Below are 17,429 nucleotides of genomic sequence, written 5' to 3'. Positions count from 1 at the left end.
CCTTTTGACCCCACAATTTCTTTTGTAAAAACTGAGTGTATGAAGAATAAGAATGCAAAGATTTTTATAAAAGAGTATTCTTCAAAATAAATTGTGCAAATTTGCCATGTGTCATTAAAATTACACGTTTGAAAAATATTTTTTAAATGGGGAACATGGTCACAATATGAATCTGATAAGAACAAAATGCAAAATTATTTATATGGTTTGACCTAAATTTTATCTGTGTGTAGACAAAAAGGATCAAGGTCATTATTTCATGGAATGGTTAGTGAAAATTAAATGAGGTAATGTCGGTTAAGTATTTAGAATGATCTCTGGCACATAGTAAATGCTATGAAACATTTCATAATAAGCAAGTAAAAAAATTAATTAATTTGTAGATAAACAGCCCAGAATTTTTGTTCAAAGTGGCACTTGAATGTAGCTATTTTCAACTTCTTGTTAAATGTCAGTAACAGAGATGAAAAGTTTTAATGGCATCAAACACTACAGTTGACATAAAGCCATGCTAACATAGAAGAAAAGAGATTGGATGAGAATTTTAAAGCCAGTAGAGGTGAACTGAGGAAAATCCACCTGGCCCTCAATTCACAGTCCCTTGAACTTGCTTGCAGTTGGGAAGGGGAGGGGCAGTGGTGAGCAGGAAATGGAGGGAGATAGGAGAAGATGAGAGAGTAGGCTGGGCTCTTCTGGGAGACAGCACCACTTCCCCGGGCAGGAATGACTGAGGAAGTGCTAAGCATGAGACCTCCGATGGTCAAGTTTAAGTTCTTTACTGTGCTCTGTACCTGCAACCTTCGGTGACAGTCTGCATCAACCCTGTGGCTGGATTGTGCTTTGTGGGGACAGGGATGGGTTGATGAGGGATGTGGGATGTGAGGTAACACACTTAGAAAAGGAACCATATGTGCCAGAGAAAAATGCCAATCAAGAATCTGGAATTCTATTAAAATAGGAAATCAAAACCACAGTGAATAGGAGAAATATAATTCCTCGAAGAATTCTTGGAGATATACTAAGTGTCATGTTGGGCTTCCTAGCACACAAAATGAAGATTATAGATGTTCTCTTGTTGTGGTTAAGAACAGTATGATCCTGGTAGGACAGAGGACTATCATCTGGGTTATAAGTCCAAGATGACATTACCTCTAAGACAAAACAAAGATGAAACAGAAAGGAAGTGATGGATAAGGTTGAAAAGAGACTAAAACACATGCAAACCCCAAACCAACCCAAAGCAAGCAATGGTAGATTTAAAATCCACATTGAAGCTAGTAAGTTAGTAAAGAACAGAATTGATGTGGAAAATGGAATCAGTGAAGCAGAGTGCAAACCTGAGTAGTTCTCTTAGAATGTTCAGTTCAGTTCTGTCACTCAGGTGTGTCCGATTCTTTGTGACCCCATGAACCGCAGCACGCTAGGCTTCCCTGTCCATCACCGACTCCAGGAGCTTGCTCAAACTCATGTCCATCGAGTTGGTAATACCATCTAACCATCTCATCCTCTGTTGTCCCCTCCTCCTCCTGCCTTCAGTCTTTCCCAGCATCAGGGTCTTTTCCAGTGAGTCAGTATTTCACATCAGGTGGCCAAAGTACTGGAGCTTCAGTTTAGCATCAGTCCTTCCAATGAACATTCAGGACTGATTTCTTTTAGGATGGACTGGTTGGATCTCCTTGCAGTCCAAGGGACTCTCAAGAGTCTTCTCCAACACCAAAGTTCAAAAGCATCAGTTCTTCCGTGCTCAGGTTTCTTTATGGTCCAACTTTCACATCCATACATGACTACTGGGAAAACCATAGCTTTGACTAGATGGACCTTTGTCAGCCAAGTAATGTCTCTGCTTTTTAATATGCTGTCTAGGTTGGTCATAGCTTTTCTTCCAAGGTTTTCTTCATACTCTTAGAATATAGTTGGAAACAAAAGACAAAAATGATCAAAGAGAGGATAAGAGATAAGGACAGGGAATAAAAAGCATCCAATAGGTTGCTGGTCTCTGATGGAGGAACTGAACCCCAAATCAAAGATGTAACAGAAAATATTTTCTGGAGATGAAGAAAGAACTGTACATGCAGATTGAGCATGTTTCTGGCAAAATCAGTGACAGGAGAAATCCCATAGACTTGCTCTTGGAGAAAGTCGTGTGTGTGTATGTTGTTTCACCCACAACGATAAACAAAAGTACTCTCTGAAGAAAAAGTCGAAGTGTAGTTCCTTTTTTTTTTTTAATAGGAAAAACAGTAGAAGGTAATGGATCAACATGTGAAAACTAGGTATTTCTGAGTAGTAGGGATACAGATTGTTTTTAATTTACCTCTTCTGTGCTTTTTGTGTTCTTCAAATTTTCTGAAATGAATATGTATTACTTGAGTATCCTGAACCAAAGAAAAAAATATTAAAAACCCATGACCTTTAGTCAAGGACCAATAAAACCTTACAGGAGCTTTATTTAAAATGTTTTCTAATCCATCTGTACTTGGTTCCCCTCTCTGGCAGGTGAAGAAATCTGATGTTATTACCATATCTGCGTTTCTGAGTGTGCCTCATGCCACTTACAAGTTCCTTGAGGGCAAGTCTTCTTGAGCTCTTTATGTTAATTATTCATTAAATAGGTATTCAAATCTATTTTGAAAGAGTGAATGGAAAGCATAATTAGACAACTGAATCAACTAGTCAAAGACTTATTTTTAGTTATCTATATCAAATTCTTCTTCAGTAATCTGTTTATCCCATGAAGTCACAAAGTGGACATGACTGAGTGACTAAAGTTTCTTAAACTTATGGGTCTGCTCTCCTTTAAATTCTTTTGAAATAGGTTGCCATGATGGACGGAGAGGGCAATGGCACCCCACTCCAGTACTCTTGCCTGGAAAATCCCATGGACGGAGGAGCCTGGTAGGCTATAGTCCATGGGGTCGCTAAGAGTCGGACACGACTGAGCAACTTCACTTTCACTTTTCCCTTTCATGCACTGGAGAAGGAAATGGCAACCCACTCCAGTACTCTTGCCTGGAGAATCCCAGGGATGGCGGAGCCTGGTGGGCTGCCATCTATAGGGTCGCACAGAGTCGGACACGACTGAGGTGACTTAGCAGCAACAGCAGCAGCCATGATGGATAATGTTATCTGAATTATCGTTGGCAATTTTAGCTGTGAGTGACTTCTGGCCTGATCTCCTCTTCCTTCTGGGCTGCAAAAACAGTGTCAACATTTGCTTTCTGATTCTTTTTATTTAGAAGGAAAAAAAAGGTAAAATCTAAGCTGCTGAAAGCCCTACATTACATTTTATTAATTTAACTTGGCATTTGCAAATGAGGAAGGAGATCCCTTTTTGTGCAAGAATTGGATGGCTCAGAATCCCAAGCCTTTCCTTATGTGTTTGTCTCAGTCAACATGTGTCATGATGTTACTGCATAATAAACAACCACCAGGTCTCACCAGCATGCAAAAACAAGCACTTATTTCTCACTCACACACCTGCAGTTGACAAGGGTCAGCTAATCTGGGCTGAGCTTGCCTGGGCTCGGCCTGGGGCTGTGGGTTGGGTCCAGATTTGCTCTGTGTGCTTCTCATCCTCCAGGAGATGCACACTGTTCTCATGGAGAATGGAAGGAATGCGAAGGACAGACCCAACCATGCAAGCACAGTTCATGGGTCTCTACTTGCCTAATGTTCTCTGACACCCCATCAGCTATGGCAAGTCACATATCCAGGCCCAGCCTCAACAACAAGGCAAGTAGACTCCTCCCATAGAGGTGGTGGGAGCAAATATTCATGGAGCCATGACAAGCTACTATAGTGTTTCAGCACTTATTCTTTATAGTTGGACTTTTTTTCTTTTATTATTGGAGTATAATTGCTTTGCCATGCTGTGTTAGTTTCGCTGTACAGCAAAGTGAGTCAGCTATATGTGTATATATATCCCCTCCTTCTTGAGCCTCCCCCTACCCCATCCCACCCCTTTAGATCATCACTGAGCTGGGCTCCTTGGGCTATACAGCAGCTTCCCACTAGAAATTTTACACAATATATATTCAGCAGTTTTTATCTTCATGGTCTTTCCTCTGGTGCAGTATAAATTTTGTTATTCGGCTAAATTGGGAGGCACCAAGAGTGGCATTATAAGTTGTGGTGGTTTAGTTGCTAAGTCGTGTCCAATTCTTGTGACCCTATGGACTGTAGCCCACCAGGCTCCTCTGTCCATATGATTTTCCAGGGAAGAATACTGGAGTGGGTTGCCATTTTCTTCTCCAGGGAATCTTCCTGACCCAGGGATCGAACCCAGGTCTCCTGCACTGCAGGCAGATTCTTTACAGACTGAGCTACTAGATAAGCCCAATTATAAGTTATGGTCCACCATATTTACTCTTTTCTAGACTTTTATAAATTTGAGGTAAGATCATTCCTAGTTAATGATTAAAACTTGGTAACATTCTGCACATTATGCATTTGACTCATTTTAGGACCCCCTTCTTTTTCAATCTAAACATTAAACTTCTAGCTATCCCCTCCCAGGCTTCTTATATCCTGAAAAGCATTTTTCACAATGAATTCCTACTGACAAGCTTCTTAGCTCCCAGCTTATTTGCCTTATAACAATGTCAAGCAAAGCTCTTGTAGACAGAGGTTCCAAGAAATGAATAATAATGTGCTTTCAAGGATTTAGAAGTAAGTGAGGATAGCAAAAGTTGATCAAAGAAATATCATTCACTGAATGGGTACTTCGTAATAAAATGAAGTTTCTGTTTCTTCAATATTAATTTGGAGTTTTTTTATACAGAGCATCTTTAATAGGGTAGAACTCTAGAGAGAGCCTTTAAGGGGACATACACAAATTATAAGCTTTTCATGTTATAATGAAATAAGTGTACATGGATCACTCTTTTCCTGGAGGAGAACAGAATTTGATCCATAGAAAAAAATCAAATTGGTTTTTTAAGTGCTAATATTATATAATATCACATAATGTTAACATACCATGATAGTATATTAACATTTATTAAATGATTAAATTATGATATGCCTGGTACTTATATTATGGCATAAATATAATTTTTCTCACTTTTATCCTCATTATAGCCCTCCTAGGTAGATATTATAGCCTTCATTTCTTACATAACATGTTATTAAAAACAGATAGAAAAATAGATATGCCTCCCTGAATTTGAGATAGAAGATAAAATAAGAAAGCAAGACAAATATAGAAGACTTAAAATTTCACATGACTGGGCACAAAGATTTTTTTTTTTAAGAATGAGTTTTCCAGTTTTATTATGGAAGTAAAGGCATTGTCAGCATTCAAACCATTGACACCAAGTCAGAAAAACTTACTTTAAAAGTTTATTATACTGATATTTCATCAATTACAGTTAAAAGATCCCAAATTCAGTGACCTACTTTCTCTTCCTGCCTTAGTACATATGATGTTTTGACTATGGCTGCAGATTTCCTACACACGTTATTGATTTTTATCTCACTATTATTTCTATTGGCAGGTTGTTTTAACAGAAAAAGAAAAGGTAGTAGGTTATAAACTGAGACTGTACCCTCATAGTGCACTGTAAGCATTTTCTGGTCTCCTCTGAAGTAGGCCTCCACATGCTAGGCTCTCCAACCCTCTGGCTGTAATAAAACTCTCTATATTTGGATGTGATTTATCTCAGAGTTGGTTTGAGGTATCTAAAGTATAATCAACTAATGAAGCTCCAGACCCATAGCTGGCATTCTGCATTCTCTGATATATCCTTTTAAACTGGGGACATTTTGCTGATGAAAGGTTTGTGTCTACCTAATACTATGCACATTTTATGCATTTTCAGGATTTGAACCTCTGTGTGGCATTGGTTTAAATGATCTCCCTCAAAACAAATTGAGACTCAACACTTAGAACTAAATTGCTTTGTGAATTGTCTTTTCCCTTTGTTTCTATACTTTTAAAATTTTTGCTGTCATTTAAACGAAATAACCTTTGATCTTTTTGGTATCGTGATGGGTTCCTATTACTCCCAGCTTCAAGAATCTGGAAACAAGTTTGACTTTGTGTACTGTTGTTTGCAAAAAGATGAACCCGGCTAGCTGGGTGCCCCAGAAAGAAATGCCCTTGGCTACTTCTTTTCTCTGGAGCATTATTCTGTCTGTGCAAAGGATTATTCTTGCTGTAATATTTCTCAAAGTGATTGAACAAGCAATTTTTTTCTTTTCTCTGATGTGCTGCTTAATATTCTGAATGCTGATGATGCTGTTCAAAGTATTTTCAATCTATTCATTTCACTGACCGCAACGAGGGTGGTCATGTCCATAGAAAGGCTACATTTGGGGCTAAGATAGTGTCTTTCTTTTAAAAAATCAAACAAGTAACAGATCCAGGAATGGATACCTTATTTAGGTTTCCCATTTGTTCCTAACTTAAACATTTTAGTTGCTAGGTGGTACCTTAAAAGGCCACCTGCTACTCATTTTCAAGGATTCTAAAGGGATAGATAAAAGAGACCATGGAAGAAGTAGTGAAATGTCTTTTCATTTCAGATCTACCCACATGCCTCTTCTGCAGACCTCCTCTTCTCAAGTTTTCTAATTTTGTTCCTTCAAGCCCCCTAACCAACAATACAAGCCATTCATCATTGAGTCTGTATATATTCTTACCTTGGGCCATTTTCTTTCCACACAAAGTGGGTGATGGCAATTAATACAAATAAAACAGCAAAATAATATAAAATACTTTGTACAAAGACTTCGCTGGTGTCCAGTGGCTAAGACTCTATGCTCCTAATGCAGGGGGCCTGGGTTTGATCCCTAGTGAAGGAACTAGATCCCACATGCTGCAAATAAAAGATCTTGCATGCTACAACTAAAGAACCCACATGCTTGAACATTGAGGATCCCACGTGCTGCAACTAAGACCTGGTGCAGCCAAATAAATGAATGAATAAATATAAAAAAATACTTTGTGCAACTCTGGTTGTATAAATGTGAAAGATTGGTTGAAATAGATATTTTTCTTGAAAATATGTACACACATCAAGGCTTGACTCAAGGAGAAGTAGAAACCATAGAAAGATTAATAACCATGGAAGCCACCAAAACATCTGAAAGAGAGTTAGCTCCAGTGTTGCCACTGGGGGCCTAATTATTTTAGAATTGAGTTCCTTCAAACTGTTAAGAATCAGATAATTCCCAGGCTATGTAAAATTTTTACAAAGAAAATGAATTTAGAAAATGTATTATGTATTCTTGGGGGTAATTTTTTTTTCTGTTGGAATTTCTTTATTTCTTTTTCTTTTTTTATTAATTTATTTTTTTATTGGAGGATAATTGCTTTACAGAGTTGTGTTGGTCTTGTGGGTAATACTGATTGGCATTACTTTACTGACCTAACCCGTGCCTTCTGCTATGATAATGAACAAAAACTCCAGGCCTTGGATAAAGCTTGGGGATGAATGAGTCCTTGGGTGGGATGATCAAGGAATAAGAAGGAAGAGGTAATTTTCACAAATTATGTAAATACCCGGAGAAGGCAATGGCACCCCACTCCAGTACTCTTGCCTGGAAAATCCCATGGATGGAGGAGCCTGGTAGGCTACAGTCCATGGGGTCGCTAAGAGTCGGACACGACTGAGCAACTTCACTTTCACTTTTCACTTTCATGCATTGGAGAAGGAAATGGCAACCCACTCCAATGCTCTTGCCTGGAGAATCCCAGGGACGGGGGACCCTGGTGGGCTGCCGTCTATGGGGTCGCACAGAATCAGACATGACTAAAGCGACTTAGCAGCAGCAGCAGCATGTAAATACCAAATATTAACTTCTTAGGTAAGATGTGTGTGAACACCCTACTGCCCTCCCAGTGTTTAATTCTCTCATAAAACCCTGTGCATATCTCAGATTATTGGTTGCATCCATTCCTTGATTATCATTTTACAGTGGAGTCACTCACTAGAAGTGAATTTGAGGGTAGGAATGCATCTTATTTTTCTTTACATCACTGGTGCTTTTATAGTGCCTGCCATAGATGGGTCCTCAATGCATGTTCAATGAAAGGATGAATAAATAGGTGAGTGGTTGAATGAATTAACAAAAGGGTACTCAGCTCACTTTATGAAACTGGCTGAAATCTTGATATTAAAATAGAACCAAAAAGAAAACTATAGACTTAGGTCATTTATGAATATGTATGTAGCATCCTAAATGAACTTCTAGCAAACCAAATTCAACAGTACATTAAAAGAATCATCCAGTATGACCAAAGTGGGTTTATCCTGAAACCACATTGCTGGTGGTATGAAAATGTAAAATGTTACAGCCAGTTTTGAAAGCAATCTAGTAGTGTCTATTAAAGTTAAAAATATCTTTTGAGCCACATACTCCTCTTCTGGGAATCCATCAGAAGTAAAAGAACAAGTGCATAAGGACACATGTATAAAGTGTTTATTGTAGCATGGTTCAGAGTAGCAAACCAATGGAAACCAAGTGAATGCCCGTCAGACGGGAGGGGTTCCCCGGCACTGTAGGCCGTTGTGCCCCTTTTAAAGGGAATGAATTAGAGCTACTCTACCTGATTCCCATGAAGTATAAAAAGCAAGGTGCGTAGAAATATATAAGAGGACCCCACTCTGCTGAAAAATAAAGACCAGATTCAGAAAGCAAAAGGAAAACAAACCCCTGTATCTGTATATTCACTAGTTGGCTGGCTGAGAACTACATTACTTCTTTTGACTTCAGTTTCCTTATTTGTAAAATTGGGATATGATAATGCACATCTATGAGGATTTTTGTGAAGATTAAATGAGTTAATACCTGTAAAATCCTTGGTATATAGAAAATACCTGAGAAATATTATCTGCTATTATGATCATGACATTAGTAGACCTAAATAGAATACGCAGAATTCAAAGAAAAATATGGAAGAACACATACTGGATCGTTAACCTGGTTACTTCCTATGTCAATGAGGGACTGATGTGGGTGGAAGGGAGAAGATTCAAGTAAATAAGGAAGAGAAAATAAATGTTTATTTCCCATTTATGCACTTATTTAGAATTATGGCATATGGGACTATGAATAAAGAAATAAAATCAGAGTACTTGTAAAAGGAGACATTTGTTACTAAGTATATCAGATCAATAGAACTGATAGTGTAGTGCAAAATAATATATGCTAAAAAAGCATTTATTAAAATTTGATTCCATCCTTCCTTAAATATAAATCTAAGAAAACTTTGAAAGATATTGGATTTCACTGGTGGCTCAAATGGTAAAGAATCTGCCTGCAATGCAGGAGACCTGGGTTCAATCCCTGCATTGGGAAGATTCCTCTGGAGAAAAGAATGGCAACCCACTCCAGTATTCTTGCCTGGAGAATTCCATGGACAGAGGAGCCTGGTGGGCTACGGTCCACGGGGTCCCAAAGAGTTGGACACGACTGAGCGACTAATACTTCTTTCAATATTTAAAGATATAAGGGGAAATATATTAAACACCAGCCATCATTAACTCTGTTGGGGAAACATTAGAAGAGGATTTCTTAGCATATATTTTCTGGAATACTAATTCTACAAGTAGAGTAAAAGGATTCACTGCTGCAATGACTGGGGATTGGGAACATGATGCTCACAGGTATCTGAAATCTGAATCATAATATCAGCATGACAAAGAGCTAAGTCCTTTTTGACTTAGCTAGGTTCTAGGTAAAATATCTCTTCTTTCGATGAAGCTTCCCTGGCTGTGTTATTTCAAGTGCACCCCCTTCCTTCTTTCTCTGTCATGTTTCTCTGATAATTTCCTTCAACTACAGTCATTAATTAAGAGAATTCCACTGAAATGCAGTGAAATATTCTTAAGAATTTTCTCCTTGTGTGTTCTAGCTGTTGTTAAAGCATAAGCTCCATTCATTCAACCAGTTTTGCTTGCAAATTTTTTTTTTCTTAAGGAATTTTAGAAGAAGTTTGTCCTTAGAAAATCAATTTCTGTGGCCGTTGCAGCTGAGAGTCATGATGATGTCATTTCTACTGTATGGATTGCTTGTTGAGAAGCATTGGCTCACGGTGGAATTTTGGGTCTCGGTTTTCCATACTTGCAAAAAAAGAGGCAGCTATTTCTGCATCTCATCTGCCTCAAAGTGTTTTACACACAGTAGAACACATATTTTTATGAAGTCTTTTGGGTTTCCCTGATGGGAGTGAGTTTGACATTGGTAAAGACAGTGTTATGATTGCTATCCATGTCAGAGGTCACTTTTCTTTCTTGTGGTTAACCTTATAAAGCCATGACTGTGGCCAAACAGCTGATCTATCTCTTACCCTTCCTAATGCTTTGTGTTAAGATCTTTTTAAGCTTGTGCTTTTTTAGAAATTCCTTTCCTTTTTTGGTGGTTGGGGTGGTCGAGAGGTTTTCAGAATTGGAAGAATTTCTTTATTTTCTTGTCTGTCTTGTGATCACAGAATAACTGTGCTAAACGTTCATGTTTGAGCAGAATGGTGCTGTAGATAAGTATATGTTTGCTCCTAATCACCTGGGCTGAACTTCTGTGTTTACCGCAGTGATTATAGCCACAGTCAGATTTTCTGATTGCTGGCATTTCTGCTCACTACCCTGAGATGCAAAATCTCTGTTTGTCTTGAACCAACAACCACAGATGGGCTATTTAACCATCTTTATTACTTCTTTCTCCTCCAGGTCCTCATGAACATGGAAGACATAAAAGTCCGTGAAATGCAGATTTTTGACTATAGGAAAAAAATCGCTGAATCAGAGACTAAATTAAAACAGCAACAGAACCTGTATGAAGCTGTGAGGTCAGACAGGAATCTGTATAGTAAAAATCTGGTTGAGGCTCAGGTAAAGAATCTATTTATGTCTTTACATTTTGCTCCCTTCCCATGCTGGGTTTAAAGCAGTTTCTGTTACCCTAATAGCAGAATTTACAATAGATTGAGAAAGAAATTGGGGAATTCACCTGAAAGAGAAGATCAGTTTATGCAGAACTGTCAGATTGTTTGAAATGGAAATGACACAGTTTAATCGGATGTGAAGATCGTGGCCCTGGTTTTAATTATTATGTAGAATTGCCATTCTCCTGTTTCTCATTTTTAAAATTGCAATAGCTATCATGACTCAGAGGGGAGCAGCATACTCTTATCATTTAAGTGCAGAGTTTTGCTTTGTAATTTTTTAGTTAAAAATGTTTGCTGTGATTCCAATCCGTTTCTTATACAGTGAGGAGTAAAGTATGTGCATGTGTGTATGTGTATGGCATATTCATTATGTATTTTTACATCTATCTCATGAAAATATTTGGAGAGTTAATGCTATGAAATACTTTGAGGTCTATGGGCACAAGATACAAAGATACCCAGTTGTAATCGATCAGGAAATCATTGTTTTAAATGAATCTCCCTTAAAAGCTCTTGACTGTGTATTGAACTTCCATAGTGGATGATGTCTATTTAATTCACTTTCAAACATATCTCCTTTCATCTTGTTAGGATGAAATAACAGAAATGAAGAGAAAATTAAAGATTATGACCCATCAGGTAGATCAATTGAAAGAAGAAATCTCAGCCAAGGAGTCAGCACTTGTGAAACTACATCTGGAACAGCAGCGCATAGAAAAGGAGAAGGAAACGTTGAAGGTACAGACCTTATAATAAAGGCGATGGACCAATTGTCAATCCATTAGACCCACTGGAGCCAGGCTCCGTGCTCAGTGAGGGTAGCTGGGGGAGCAAGGAGAACAACCAAAGCACCAGGAGGATGAACTCCACCATCTTGAGGTCAGTCTTCCCTATAGGGAGTGCTCCCAGCTAGAATGGGAAGGGGCCAGTGGAGATGCTGAGCTCCTAGATTACCTGTGCTGGTTCTCATGGCATCAGTGGAAGAGAACTTAGCAGGTCAGCACTGCCCAGGAAGTCCTGGAACTTTCAGGCTCACTACGATCTCTTTGCATTTACAACCCAAGTCCAGCCGTTTGCCTGCACTCAGCCCTCCCAAACTCCTCCTGGGGCTTCTATGAGACAATGCTGGCAGAATCCTTTGTGCCGCTGCCTTGATACTTATTTACTTCATGTGCACGTGCCTTTTCTGCTTGCTACATCATTGTCTACCAGGTGTCAGACTTTGTCCTTACTTGTTTGGCCCTCAACTGGGTTCATGGATCACCTTACTTCTGTGAGTCTAAGAACTTTGTAGCCACTCCTCTAGGGAACCACCTTTGTCTTCACATATTGCTAAGATATATCCTTTTAAATCTATGACTTTAGGACATTTTCAGTCTACTAATACAACATAAAGACTTGTCCCCCAAGTATATGCCAAATAATTATACTGGATCAAAACTTTGAATTAAATACATTTTACTATACATATTCACTAAACCTAATCTTTTTACCTTTTCCTATCCAATCCAGTAGATTTCCCTTCTAATTCATTTGACCAAAGAATTAAAAAAGAAACTTCTAAGAGAATAGTGCCACTTTTATTTTTTGTAATGTGTATGTTTATGAGCCATTTGCAGAAACTTCTACAGCCAGTGAAAGACTGAATTTCTGCACATGATTATCTTCAAAGAGAGTTCCTATCTTGAAAATGAATATGCAGTGTTGGACAAATTTCATGTCAAATTTCCTTGATTCTATGACGCTATAGATTGAAATACGCAATCTCAGTTTAATAATAGTTTTTTGTCAACTTAATGATAGGTCTTCATGGAAATAGAACTACTACATTAAATTAAGTTAAGGTACATGAGGATGGAGAAAAATTAAAATGAGTGAAAGTGCCTTTACAATAAAGATATGGTAATTGATATATTTACCTAAGACTTTCATCTCCTCACTCCAGCTCATGATAGAAAAAAACAGAAAATTCTGTACTAAAATTTATTTACATATAAAGAAACATAACTATATATTCTAAAATTTGAAAATACCTTGCATCTTTGCCCTTATTCTCTTTGTTTGAAAGCATATTAATAGTTTTATAAGAGGTTGTTTGTTCCACCCTGGAAGTCTATGGTGTGATGGTGTTTATTTATCATTGGCTGAATCAGAAGAATCTTATTGCAAACACTGCTTTATTCACAGGCCTCATGGACCCATGTTAGCAAGGCTTCAGTGTAACTGGATTTGGTACATCATCTCTACCTTTCAGGGGATGACATTGATCCTCATCTCTTACTTTCCAAGGAATGGAACAATAATAATTAATCAAAAGATTAATTGTTGCTGCATAATGGGGTCCAAGGAAGACAAAGTCCTGCTTTAGAATAAGCAATGTCCTATGCAAAAAGGAATTATTCCTGATTCCTTAGTTTGACTTTGGTTAATATTTGTTTTAATTATACCCTCCATCATTAGACGTCTATACATATAGCTCCCAAGAAGCATCATAATAAAATAAAGGAATAAAGTTCATAATAAAATAAAGTTTAAATCATAAACTTTATATTATTTTAATCATAATAAAATAAAGTTTCTGTTTCTTTGGTCCTGTGCCAGCAGAGTTGGCAGCTGGTGACTAAGGGAGATGATTAAAGAGCTTCTGCTCTAGAAAGTCTGCTCCAAATGGTGAATCCTAGGTTTGGATAGCTTTGTGTCATCGATTATAGGAAGATGACTGCTTTGGACTTACTGTGAAACTAGGATGCTTTTTCCTCAGCTTTTCCCATTAAGGCAAGAATTAGGAACAGAAAAAAGGCTGCCTCCTTGATTTATTATTTGAGGTTATCCAACGGTGACTTGCAATGGTGCCTCGACTGGATAATTTTGGCCTATCATTAAGCCCATTTGACATCCTTTAGAAAAATATGACAGCTCAAATGTTGAGTTTCAGCCTTTTGACTTTTTTAGCCTCAAAGATGAATCACGCTTACAGAGGTCTCTGAATTTCATGCATCTGAGCTTTGCAAACCAAAACTCTGGAGGAAAGGGCAGATTGTTTTTTTTAGTAACTTTGCTCCATGAGAGACATGTAGCTTATTATAGTGAGTTATACAAAGCTACGTTGGTACATAATCCCTCCCGGAAGGGCAAGCCCTAGCCTATTTGGTAGACAGTGAGATGCTTTTTGACAGGACAACCCAATTTATTGCTTCTCCAAGCCCAAGACAAACAATTGTCCGTAAGAGATCATCCCCATCCTCATTCATCCCCCCCAATAGAAAAGTCTTGCTTTTTCCATGTTTCTTTCTCAGTTGCTGCCAGGCTCTACGGACTCCTCAGGATTCTAGACATTATCAGCACATGATGGTTATGACAGGATGTCAATAGTTCTTTGTAGATGTTGCTGCATCTGTGTTCATCTGCCCATTCTATCCCCGTCTTGTTTCACCAGCACTAAAGGGGCCGTCTCATGTGGAGTGTCTGCCTTCTAGTCCTAACAAGCTCTCAATTCTGTTCATCACCACCCCATCATCCCACATCAATCTGACAGCACTTTGATTCTTGGTGAATAATTCAGCAGCAAATTCTCTGTGTCCAGAGCTCAGCGTCACATTAGCAACTGGCTTCAGGGCACCATATCCTTGTACTCAGAGGACTCTCTAGAGCAACTTGGACGGGAACTGTTGGAGGGAGGGGGAGGGAGAGAGAGAGAGAAAGCCTAGTTATTCTCGTGGTTAGAAGACTTAAGGTGGTCCTATTTATTTTGCAGGATATAAACAGATGGTTTCTGTGAAACCCAGTGAATGTTGGGATCCTGTATGAAGGGGTCAAACTCCCTCAAGTATGCTTGTTTTTTAGAAAATTTTATTTATTTATTTTTGGCTGCACTGGGTCTTCTTGCTGCACAGGGCTTTGTCTAGTTGTGGCGAGCAGGGGCTACCCTCTAGTTGCTGTGCGTGGGGGCTACTCTTCATTGTGGTACAAAGGCTTCTTACTGCAGTGGCTTCTCTTATTGAACATAGGCTCTGGGGTGTGCAGGCTTCCATAGCTATGGCTCCCGGGCTCTAGAACACGTCCTCAATAGTTGCTGTCCATGGGCTTAGTTGCCCTGCAGCATGTGGAATCTTCCCAGACCAGGGATCAAACCTGTGTCCCCTGTGTTGGCAGGCTGATTCTTAACCACTGGACCACCAGAGAAGTTCCCAAGTATGGTTCTTGACATATGATTTATGCCCGCAGCCAGATTGGGTGATACATACGCCATGAACACCTATCACAAAACTGTATAATTGTAGAGGTAGTGAGAAGAGCTTGTCCTGCCATCGGATTACAACTTTATGCCTCGGGTCCCATCTAGAATGTTGCTTGATGAGCTTGTGGGTGCACAGTAGTTGTTACCATCTTTCCTGGATGAGACAGCTCAGATTTACAACTGCTAAATGCATTAGACCTAAGGTGTTTTGTTGATGTTAACATTTGCTGCCAATGTCTAATGCCACATCTTGTTTACAGTCCATAAATTTATGACATAAGGAGACCACTCAGAATTTTGATATATTAGGAAAAAAGCACTGAGCAGTGCCAAACACATGAATGGTTTTACATTTCAGACAGATACTTTTACACACCATTGATTGCATTTTAATATAACAGCGGCTTCATTTTGTTCTGCTGATGGATTCTGATCCGCTCTCGGCACTTAGGAACAGGGAAGTGAGTATTGCACATCTGGGAAAATAAAAGTTTTATTAAAGAAAGCATGAGCCAAACAGGTATTTTACTGCTGTCTTCGCCGTCACCTTAAATGATTATGGAAATAGAAAGGCTGGTTCTTGACTCGCTTTCCTAACAGGCAGTCCCCCAAAGTGGTAAATGAAATACCAGACCAGATCTTTCCTCACCAAGTGTTTCCCTTTGCTTATCCCTGGACCAAAATATGTTTCATGAATGAGCAAACAAAATGTCATAAAGGAAACCCTATGTTTTATAGTAGCTAGCTGCATTTAGTTTGTGACGTTACAGGTCTATTGCTAGGTGTGCGGCGTCTTGTACTGTTTGGATAAATTTGAGCTATGGGATTAATGACTCTTGGTCTTCATGGATTAGAGGCAGGTGGAAACTAGAGTTGGGTTGGTTCATAGGCACTCGCTTGCAAATATTTGGTTTTCTGTCATCCCTTTTGTGACATTTCTGGGTGGGTGGAGGTGGGGGAACCCAATTCTTCCTTGAAGGAAAAAGTTACTAGTTTTTCATTTTCACACGTTGACCTGCAGGCCATTTAAAAGTTGGAGGCTTAAAATTGTCTTGTCCTCTCCCTTGTGATTTCAGGTGTGAGTGAAAGCAGAGTTCTTCCTTCATCTTTCCTTCTTGTGCTGAATCTGGCTGTGATCCCACCTGTCCTTATATGGGCATGGAACCTCAAAGCTGTATTCTTCTTTCCTCTAATATGATTAACTCTCTGGCTCCCCACTGCGTACTCTCAATAGCCCATGGCGTACAAGATCCTTCTCAGGTTGTCTCAGCTGTTTTACCAGGCTTACTTCCTGCTGTTCCCTACCTACTACTCCAACTCAGCCACATTGGATGTTTTGCCATCTGGTAAACACACCAGGTGCCTTATAGTTTGCATGCCTCTGTTCACGTGAGCCTGACCACTGACTGCTCTCCCCCAGCACGTACATCTCCCTTTTAGAAATAACTGTCAACTGCCAAAGCCCAGACTTCTTTTTCTCTCTAAACCCCCGGGAAGAACTAGGAACTCTGCCCTGTACTTCTTCACACAGTAGAGAGCATTTCCATACTGTAGCGTGGTTGGTTATATCTGTCATCTCCAGTGGGTGGTAAATCCCTCACGTCTTACTCATCTCCTGTATTTGACTTGGAACTATTGTATGGTGATAGCAAAGGGAACAGAAACTCTGGAATGAAAAACTCTAGATTGGAATCTCAACTCTGCTTCTTATCAGCTGGGTGACCTTGAGCAGGTTGTTTTGCTCTTCTTTGTCTCTGATTGCATTTGTGAAATTGGGATAAAGGTAGCTAGGCACAATACTTAATATCATGCCAGGGGTGTTGTAAGCCACAAATATACTTATGGATTTGGAGCAAATGTGTCCTGTGATGTGAGGAATTTTCCTTCTGAAACTTAACCAGTCAAAGCGTCCTTTCCTTGCTTCTCTTAGGATTTCCATGTAGCCTCAAGAGCCTCAAGATCTGAGTTCTCCCAGGAAGCCTTCCTAACAGCTGCAGTCCTCTGACCTCCTGTGGCATCAACTCACTGTCTGTGTGACAGAAAAGATCCTGAAACATTATTGCCTGGACTTGTTAATATTTGCATAATACTTGTATATCTCATCTTCTCATCTAGATTGGAATCGTCTTAGGAGTAGGATCTATATATCTTTTTATACTATAACATCTCTTCTGTTTCATCAGGATGTTTTATAAGACAGTCGTTTGATTGTTATCTTTATTAATTTACATTTTGCTTATAATAGACTTTATCTCTGCAGCTGATATGCTGATGATATTAGGATTGTTATAGGAGCTGATACAT

At 39.0% G+C, this 17,429-nt stretch overlaps 1 protein-coding gene across 1 annotated transcript in view; it reads left to right on the top strand.

Annotated features, from left to right (window-relative positions):
• The window catches only part of CFAP58 (cilia and flagella associated protein 58), a 108,071-nt gene that overhangs the window by 33,039 nt on the left and 57,603 nt on the right, over nt 1–17,429 (top strand). Inside the window, exons 11-12 of the mRNA XM_081543204.1 lie at nt 10,671–10,832; nt 11,480–11,626. Coding sequence (XP_081399330.1) covers nt 10,671–10,832; nt 11,480–11,626 — 309 coding nt within the window. The remainder of the gene's footprint in view (nt 1–10,670; nt 10,833–11,479; nt 11,627–17,429) is intronic.

Source organism: Giraffa tippelskirchi, chromosome 2, assembly GCF_054371585.1.
Source record: "Giraffa tippelskirchi isolate mGirTip1 chromosome 2, T2T-mGirTip1v1.2.pri, whole genome shotgun sequence".
Lineage (NCBI taxonomy): Eukaryota > Metazoa > Chordata > Mammalia > Artiodactyla > Giraffidae > Giraffa > Giraffa tippelskirchi.
The sequence above is the reverse complement of the archived record's forward strand: the minus strand, read 5'-3'. Positions and strand labels throughout refer to the sequence as shown.